The sequence below is a fragment of the Rhamphochromis sp. 'chilingali' genome (genome assembly GCF_963969265.1).
Source record: "Rhamphochromis sp. 'chilingali' genome assembly, chromosome: 2".
In the NCBI taxonomy this organism is placed as follows: Eukaryota; Metazoa; Chordata; class Actinopteri; order Cichliformes; family Cichlidae; genus Rhamphochromis; species Rhamphochromis sp. 'chilingali'.
Genome location: NC_137930.1, coordinates 54,444,436 through 54,453,641, shown reverse-complemented (window position 1 = coordinate 54,453,641; position 9,206 = coordinate 54,444,436). Strand labels below are relative to the sequence as shown.

Here is a 9,206-nt window from a genome sequence, read left to right as displayed (position 1 = left end):
TTTATAAATATTTCTCTTTATATCAACCCTTTGCAGTATTCAGGGATTAAAAATCATGAAACACCAGTCATTGGAGATTTCTGGATATCTGATTTCCTCAGTTAATGCTTAAAGATTGGCATTAATTTAATCACAAATCTGAAAAAAAAAAGTCTAATAGTTTTGGATATTTAATTCTAGCAGCTTCCTATTCATCCTCACAACTAATACAACCAATCACAATGGCTCTAACCCAGCAGCCCACCACAAGCAGTCCAATCGCCTTGATGGCTTTGGGAAGTATGGAAATTTCAAAGGAGGGCATCAACTTTGAAACTAACAGTAATTTCATGTTTTCCAAACACACAATACGCATATATATATATATATATATATATATATATATATATATATATATATATATATATATATATATATATATATACACACACACACACACACACACACACACACACATTATTAGAAATAATAAATAAGCACAGACTAAGATTTGAAGAAGCAACAAAGACAGCAATTAATTTACATTTCTTTGTAGTTGCTATTGTGTTTGCCATTTCTAGGTGCAGTAGTTCACTTATTACACATTTAAAACAGGTAGCGTTTGAAATTGTTGTTCTTAACTGTCAACTTTTAAAGCTCACATCCTAAAAACAATTTATCAAGTTATTTGTCACTCTAGTGCAAAGGACACCATCCTGTGCTTTCCTTTGGATGACTGCTTTCCAGGAAGTGGCCTGTTTACAGTGGGAGGTTTAAATGGAAGTATGTTTTGTTATTGCAGTTCTGTTTAACACAGCTAGTAAATGTTTGCCAAAGTGTGTTTTTTAGTAGTTTATTTTTACTTTATCTGCTTTTTCAGATTTGACAACATGTTTTCTTATTTGTTATAATTTTGCTGACTCAGTGACAGTGATTACAAGAGTCAAAGTTGATCACATAGTTCCTTTTAATGGATGTAAACCCAGTCATACCAGTTCACTTCACAATGATACATTTGCACTAGCCATGAACAAAGGAAAAAAATTGCTTGAAATGAGGCTAAAGTGTGCACTGAGAAGCAATGTTGTTCACTTTGTTCACCAGAAGGGTTGCCACTAAAAAGTTTAGTCTCCAGCAGCAGGATTTAGACAGTGAATGAGACATTTATTCATGGAGTCTGTAGACATCAACAGAAGAGCTTTCTGAAAGCAGTAACAAAGTTCAATATGGAGGGAAGGTGGGCTGCAGACGAGTAGTAAGTGATATTTTTCGATGAAGTTCAAGGCACCAGCACAACCCTCATGGTGTTGGTGTAACCAGACCCTGGGCGCCACCCGGTCACAACAATGGCCATGTCTCCAGTTTTGAAGAATTTGCGGTGCTTGCCTACAAAAAGAGGTTTTTTAAAAAGGGAAAAAAAGATTAAGTTAACAAGCAAAAATCTCTTGCTCAGCTTTACTGAACTACCAGAACATCCTCTTAACTCTGACACTCACCAACTTCCATAGCAAAGTTCACACGCAGGTCCACGTCCTCAGCCCAGACGTCGTTGGCAGTCTTGGTGTAGAGCACAGGGTAGATACCGCGATACAGGTGAGCCTGGCGGGCGGCCTGACCGCAGCGGGTCAGAGCAATGATGGGGGCACGGGGCCTGTACCTCGACAGCATGTGAGCAGACCTGCAGGTGACAGGCATAAGTCACTGCACTCTGACATAACTTGGAGCAGTTATAAAATAGCTGGCTATTTATTTTAGAAGTTAGGGAACAAAATATTAATTCGTTTGAAGTTTAAATTAGTGTTATTAGTGCAAGTCTAATATTTATTCTCAATCTGTCTTTTAGTTCAACTGCTGATTAAAATGCTTGGCTTTCTAGCAGCTAAATGCTTTATTTAGTTTACCTGCCTGTTGCTAACTATCTGCTGTTTCACACTATGTAGGTAGCATGCTGTGAACACACCTACTGTGGCAGAAAGAGCCCACCAATAAGAGCAGAGCAAAGCAAAAAGGTGTGAGACAACCAACACTGAGCTGAAAGATGCTACACATCTCCACAGAGCTGATCTGAACAGCAAAGTCAGGAGATAATTTAGTTCCGTCATATAAATCACTATTTAAAAGTATTTAGTATAGCCCACGTTATTTCATAGGATTATCATTATGAAATCAGCCCAGTTGACTATATGTATGTGCTGAGTGCCATGTGCTGGGAGGATGAACTCTAAAGTGGAGAAGAACGATTAGGGAGTTATAATTAACTTGTAAAATGTCAGGGTTCAGATCTCAAAAAGGTCACGGGCAGAGCACAGATTGTGATTGCAGTGAAACTTGGCACACTTCAAACGAGCTGGGGGCTTGCGTTCAAGAAGAAGCGGAGGCAGCAGGATAGAAAAATATTATAATGCCCCAGTTTCTTCTCTGAGAGTGGGCGCCGGGAGGATATTATGACTCAGCTTTACAGAGATTTACTGGGTGGAAATGTTCCCGGAGTCTCACCTGCCAGTCTTGGTTAGCACAATGATTGCACTGGCGCAGCACTTGAAAGAAGCCTCGACGGCACCAATAGCGACGGACTCTGTGGGGTCACGGGTCAAATGAGTGAGGCGACGCAGCTCCTCGAACACCTGCCTGTGGAACATGGCTGCCTCAGCTTCACGGGCGATCTGAATAAGTGAAAACAGATTACAGTGGCTGTCAGACTGCAGATACACAACTAGTCTGAGCTGTGGGAGCAAAGACCAAAGTTAGGCTTAGTGCAGAGTTCCTCATACCTGAAAGCAAAGTGAAACATCAAGCTACACAACAGCCATGGCTGCGACGTCCAGAGACCGTTGCTGTGCACTGCAGACACATGCAAGCTGAGCTCTATCACACCACGCAGAAGACAAGAGGAGATGCTGTTGGTAGCAGATGGAGTGCAGGAGCAGTGATGGGCAAAGAAGGTTGAAGAAATGGGAAACAAGCTGTTAGTAAAACCCAATGTGATGGCAGAGATGTCATGCCACCTTTGACCTCTGACCTTTCCTTAAAGGCCAACAGATTGAGCTGAAGGTCGAAGTGATAATAATGCGATGCAGAACAATTTATAACTGCGTTTCTTACTGCCATTGTTTTTATTTACAACATATACGCATATAGGGAATCAGATATGTGGATTCTAAATATCAGGTTACTTTGACCTTTTTTGGGGGCGATCGTGGCTCAAGAGTTGGAAGTTCGCCTTGTAATCGGAAGGTTGCCGGTTTGAGCCAGTCTCGTTTGTTATGTCCTTGAGCAAGACACTTCACCCGTTGCCTACTGGTGGTGGTCAGAGGGCCTGGTGGCGCCAGTGTCCGGCAGCCTCGCCTCTGTCAGTGTGCCCCAGGGTGGCTGTGGCTACAATGTAGCTGCCATCACCTATGGGTGGATGACTGGATATGTAAAGCGCTTTGGGGTCCTTAGGGACTAGTAAAGCGCTATATAAATACAGGCCATTTACCATATATTAGTAGCATTTGAGAAATGATGCTGGTACATGGGGACTAAACTGAGTTTTTCCTTCCCACTGTCCCCAAAGTGCTTGCTCAAAGGGGATCATATGATTGTTGGGGTTTTCTGTTTTCTTCGTATTATTGAAAAAATTAATTGAACTGAATTATACCTGTTCTAAAAAACGTAACGTACGTGACATGGCAGACTTGATTATCGTAAGAAGTGCTTATGTTTACGGTCTTTTTTTAATTTCTCTGGATTTGAGCGTGGATAACATTCATGGCCTTGATCATTATCATCAAACTTTACTGATATGCCCTCATGGAACCTGTGAACAAAACGATGTTACATATTCTGAGCATAAATTTTCTGGACGCAAGGCACACAGTTCGCGATTAGTAAGCAAGACACGACAATAACGAGTGCAAAAGTGAAACAAGTAGCTTCAGATAAAAGGAACGCACAAAGGAGCAAGTCTAATCTGAATCATGTGAACCTTCTGTTGCTGAAAAACTATCTGTTTGGCAGCAAACGCTCAAGATTCACATGTAAGATAAACCACACACTTTATACTTATAATGAAAGCTTCCTCACAGGCTCAAAACACAACAATTTGACTGAGTGTGACTGCCGCGGCAGCGGCAAACTTCACAGGAGGAGTTCTCACATCAGACATTCAAAAACCTTCTGGTGTTCTTTTGATATTGGTATTAAAGATGGTTACACTGAGCACATTCACACTGAAGCCATCTTACCAAATGCTGTGTGCGCACTGCCTCCAGAGGGTAGTCTCCCTTGGCTGTCTCACCGCTCAGCATGATACAGTCGTTGCCATCCAGCACAGCATTGGCAACATCACTGGCCTCAGCGCGAGTAGGGCGAGGCTTCTTGGTCATGCTTTCAAGCATCTTAATGTGAACAAAGAGACAGACTGCATCATTTCACGTCTGCAGAAAAGCACTTATTTGGACTCCACTAATCCGTGCTCCCATCACAGACCTGTGTGGCACAGACGATTGGCTTGCCAATCCTGTTGCATTTGCCGGTCATCATTTTCTGGGCGATGAAGACCTTCTCGGTTGGGATTTCAATTCCCAGATCTCCACGGGCCACCATGATGCCATCACTAGCTTCCAGGATCTCATCAAATCTTTTAGAAAGAAAAAAAAAAGGGGGGGGGGGGGGGGGGGGATGAAGAAAAAAAGTTCAACCATCAAAAAGACAGACTTGTGCTGTGATCGTTTGCACACTACACCACCCACCTGCGCACGCCCTCATGGTTCTCCAGCTTGCTGATGATCTTGATGTCCTTGCCCTTCTCACCCAGCACTTTCCTGACAGCATGAACGTCAGCGGCCTTACGGATGAAAGAGGCGAAGACCATGTCAACACCCTGTTCCACGCCAAACTGCAGGTCCTGAATGTCCTTCTCAGACACTGCAGGCAGGTCAACAGCAGCTCCGGGCAGGTTGACGCCCTTCTTGCTGCCCAGCGTGCCGCCGTTCTCAATGTCACAAATCAAGTAATTGCTGCCTTCGGTTACAAGGAAGCACAGAAAAAATATTTCAGCTACTGGAGGCAGAACGAAAGGAGGACGGACAAATTGTTCGTGCTCTTACCGACTTCTTTAACCTTGAGGGAAATCAGACCGTCATCAACATAAATGTGGCTTCCAACCTGCACAACCTTAGTGATGTTTTTGTAGTCCAGCCACAGAATTTTCTCATCACAGTTGTCTGTGTACTGGTCATCGAGCGTGATCTTGATGGTTTCACCCTTTTTCAGCTCAACCTCAGCAGTGCCACTCTGAAAACAATGAGAAGTGACTTGAGGAGAGAGTTGCTCACACTGGCTTCATTAGAGCTGCGGTAATCTGGCAAGAACTCACGCCTTTGATAAGTCCAGTCCTGATTTCTGGTCCCTTGGTGTCCAGAGCGATGGCCACTGGTCTGTAGTCAACAGATCCAGGTACAAAGCTCTCAGTTGCGTCGCGGACATTCTTGATGGTCTCGGCATGGTACTGCATGAAAACAGATGTTATATTAAAAAGATCTTGCAATGGTTTAACCCTTTAAAGCCGGTCGGAGGTTTTGCGTAACTATTTTTAAATCCCCATAGAACCGGAACCACGTAAGCTAGCGCGATAATTTTTTTTGCATATGAAACCGGAGGAGTTGTACTTACATCTTATGCCATCAGCTTGTCCTAGGTCACGGTTTCCTTCCACATATAGTTTTGCAAAAATTGCATAAAAAGCAGTATATAAAAATTATATCTCTCAAAAATAAAACAAAAATAACACTCAAAATAAATTTCCTGTTGTTGTAAACTATTTTTTGCAACTTTTTTGTATTTAAAGTTTTGAGGGATAAACTTCTTAAATTTCTCCAAGTAGAAGTATATGTAAAAAAACAAAACAATTTTCAATTTTTTTTGTAGTTTATTGCACTTTTTTGCAATTTATGTAGTTACTATGGACTTAATGCAGACATATTATTAAAATTTGGGCTATAACAGTTGTATTGATGTATAGCAACTTGAAATGCTCCCAAAGATGGTACTACAGCATGTAAAAATATAAAGTCAGCTCTGGCGGACTTGGTTCTATGGTAGGTCTTAAAGGGTTAAAAAGCAAATAAATTAAAAACGTTACAAAAATATTAAAGGTGGATATTTATACATTTTTTAAACCCTTTGTTTAAAAACAGCTAAATTCAGTTAGTAGAGCAACAGGTGACGCCTCAGTGCTGGTTATGTAACTATATATTTATTTATAAGTGCAACATATTTTGAAAGGAAGACATTGTTCAGCTGAACTGTACATAAACAGCTGCCACATACGTCGGTACATGACAGGTATGAATGTATTTTTCACTTAAACAAAAACAGTGATGTGAATTCTGACTACTGTCCTTGGTCACTGGCTTCTCTACATGCCTTCTCCTCATACTGTTGCTGTGGGGGGGTGACTCCTATTTATAGCTGTACTGGCAACTGTGACACCAATAACACAGAGGTCAAATGTATTTTCCCCTCCTCAGAAGAAATCATACATTCACTTTGCTGTACAGATAAAACTGAGGTCTTTTTATTTGACTGCTGTTGAGCCACTTTGAGTCAAGTTAAATTGGAGAGAATTTTTTTTTAACATACTTAATCTTTCAAGATCCAAAAATTAACTGTGGGTGTTCATTGCTACAGCTGATGACATTTGACGGCTCATCCACTCAGGTGACAGTGAAAAAGGGAAAGAGGCTTGACTTTTAAAGGCAAGGGGTCAACAGTGTAATGTCGGCTGAAGAGCTGGCCACGATACAGTGGGTTCACAAGCTACCAGACAGACCGAGCGCCAAAGGGGCGAGAGGAGGCTCAAAGATCACATTACAGATGGTCACCAGGCCACAGGAGTAATGGCACTCTGACTGCTGCTGCAGTAAAGGGTAAATCCTCACCGACTCACTTCTAAAGGGCAAAGAAACTGACTTGACGATCTGGGTTTGTACTGTCAAGCATGTGGCTTTACTGGAATCTGTGACGTCACAGTGTGTGATTGTGAAATCAGGGCTTTAGCAGGTTAGAACATTTAATGTAAAACAAATAAGGAACTGAGGTTGGCAGAAAGTATTTCTGACCCTTCACTCACTTCATGTGTGCCATGGGAGAAGTTCATTCTTGCAATGTTCATCCCAGCCTTGATCATTTTCTTGGCCATCTCCACAGATCGGGTGGCAGGTCCTGCATCAAGACAGTTAATGAACACAGTGAGACACGGGCCCAAGATGATCACATTTTTGCACCAAGGTCGTGTTTCTTTTTCGATGCAGATACATGAAGAAAATAATCAGATTGTACACATAATAAGCACAAATCAATGGGCCTTGGTAATGCGCCTGACCAATTGTGCAGATGATGCCAGTGTTGCGAGCCACAGCCGGCTCAGAGTCGATATCCAGCAGGCACATGTGCTCAATAAAGGTGTCTGCCATAGCAGCTTGTAGCTGCTGGGTGTGGATGATAGAGGAGCCTGTATCCTTTGGCTTCGACATGGCTGGATCTGTGTCTGCAGGAAGAGACCTTGGAGAGAGAGAAAGAAACATGAAAGATAATCGACCGGGGCCCTGGTGACTCTGGTGTATGGCACCAACCACAGGTTATGTAGAAAATCTCCTGTTTTTTTCATGGGCATCTAATATTTTTACTCGTGACACAATGGAATTTGCACTTACAACCAATAAGTTGAAGAAGAATTTATATAGACAATAAAAAATCAAAAAGAGCGTACAAACAAAAAAAGAGACCGAAAATATGTAATAGGAAAAGAAGAGTGCCAACACAAACTAAATGTTCCACTTCTCTGTGGATGACTTTCAACCCTCTCACAGTCCAGTTTTGGCTAACTGGAGAACAGCCGACACAAAAAGCAAGGACAACAGTATGGGGCTGAATGACTGCACTCTCCCACATTCCAGCATGAGTGTATGTTAAAGAAGAGGAGCTGATCACTTCTGACAGCGACTAAAGCTGATTCACATACACAAAAAAACCCGCACAAACTTGAGGAGGAGGCTGAAAAAAATAATGTTTCATGCCTGAAGTGTAATGCTGGTCCACAAGCCCACATTATAGAGACAAGTAAAACTTATATGATTCAGCTTGCACTTGTTTAGCCTGGAGGAGTGCAGCATGCTTGATAAAAGTGTGTTGTCGGGCAGTGCATGGATTTGTGGTGGGTGGGCTGAGACCATATGTCTGCCCTTTGTATTCACCTAAAATAACAGTCAGCTGAGGCTATTTGTGGACTGTAGAAACATCAACGTCATAATCAAACAGCAACAGACATTTTTATTAACTCATTATTTAAGTAAATCAAAGTCTTTATTGATCCCTTTGCTGTCTGCAAAACCAGCAAAAAATAAAATAAAATAAATAAGTGTAACAGCTACTTCCTAACCCAAATCACTGACTGAAAGGTGATACATTTGAACGTTAATAAATGTTATTGCGAGATTACGGTTTCTTTAAACGTGCAGTTCAGTAAGAACACATTTGGTTTTTAGCTGCTTAATTAACAGGTAACGTGCTACATATATACATAATTACCAGATAAATCTAAAGGATTGCATGTGCAAAACCAACATTAACGATTCTGATCTTCCACACAGCTAATATACTACATTTCTACACTTTTAAACCTTTCCTCCATCTCGAAGACACAAACTCTGCTGCTGTTACTCACCTACTAAGTGAACTTTGCAGGAACCAAAGCGCCACAAGTCCTGTCGCAGCGACCGGTTTTATGCCTGTAACTGACCGGGACTACTTTCCTTTGAGTGACATAGGATATAGGGCGGTGAGGGCAATAATGGTGAGTGAAGAGATGCTTGAATTAAATGTTTATTTTGACAGTTGTTTCAGATTCAGGGGGAAATATTCAGATAAAAAGACGGAGGTTTGCCAGATTTTGAGTTATACAAAGTTTACGCTTTAAAGCACAGGTGCAAGTTTAGTTCACAGTTTAATCACAGAGCTTCCGCCGAGTCCTCAAACATGACACCATCATCTGTTTGGCCCGGAGACAGCTCAAATTCAGTGCAAAAATACCGATGATGTCGTATCTGGAAAACAGTAACAAATGGAAAGCAATCCTGTTCATGTATTAATCACCAGGAGATGTCATATAAAAAGAGATGAGATGTGCCAAATCCAGGGGTTAAAGTGGGCCGGTGTTTTATTTTGTTTTTGTATTTTTTAAATAT

The 9,206-nt window shown here is 41.6% G+C and overlaps 1 protein-coding gene across 1 annotated transcript; it reads right to left on the bottom strand.

Annotated features, from left to right (window-relative positions):
• Window positions 1-928: 928 nt before the first annotated feature.
• Window positions 929-8,781, bottom strand: pkmb (pyruvate kinase M1/2b). The gene is made up of 11 exons (XM_080875897.1): window positions 8,687-8,781; window positions 7,346-7,524; window positions 7,094-7,185; window positions 5,339-5,470; window positions 5,070-5,256; window positions 4,713-4,983; window positions 4,450-4,600; window positions 4,206-4,358; window positions 2,476-2,642; window positions 1,476-1,657; window positions 929-1,365 (listed from the first exon to the last, which is right to left on the bottom strand). The coding sequence occupies exons 2-11, from the start codon at window positions 7,494-7,496 to the stop codon at window positions 1,259-1,261; spliced, it is 1,593 nt and encodes a 530-aa protein (XP_080732023.1). The 5' UTR covers window positions 7,497-7,524; window positions 8,687-8,781; the 3' UTR covers window positions 929-1,258.
• Window positions 8,782-9,206: the final 425 nt, after the last annotated feature.

Bases quoted from the DNA above. Each gene is read 5' to 3' on its own strand.
- pkmb (XM_080875897.1), bottom strand. From the start codon at position 7,496: ATGTCGAAGCCAAAGGATACAGGCTCCTCTATCATCCACACCCAGCAG. The intron at 5,257-5,338 runs GTGAGTTCTTGC...CATTGTTTTCAG, and splicing joins GGACTGGACTTATCAAAGGC to AGTGGCACTGCTGAGGTTGA. The intron at 1,366-1,475 runs GTGAGTGTCAGA...CTCTTTTTGTAG, and splicing joins GAACTTTGCTATGGAAGTTG to GCAAGCACCGCAAATTCTTC.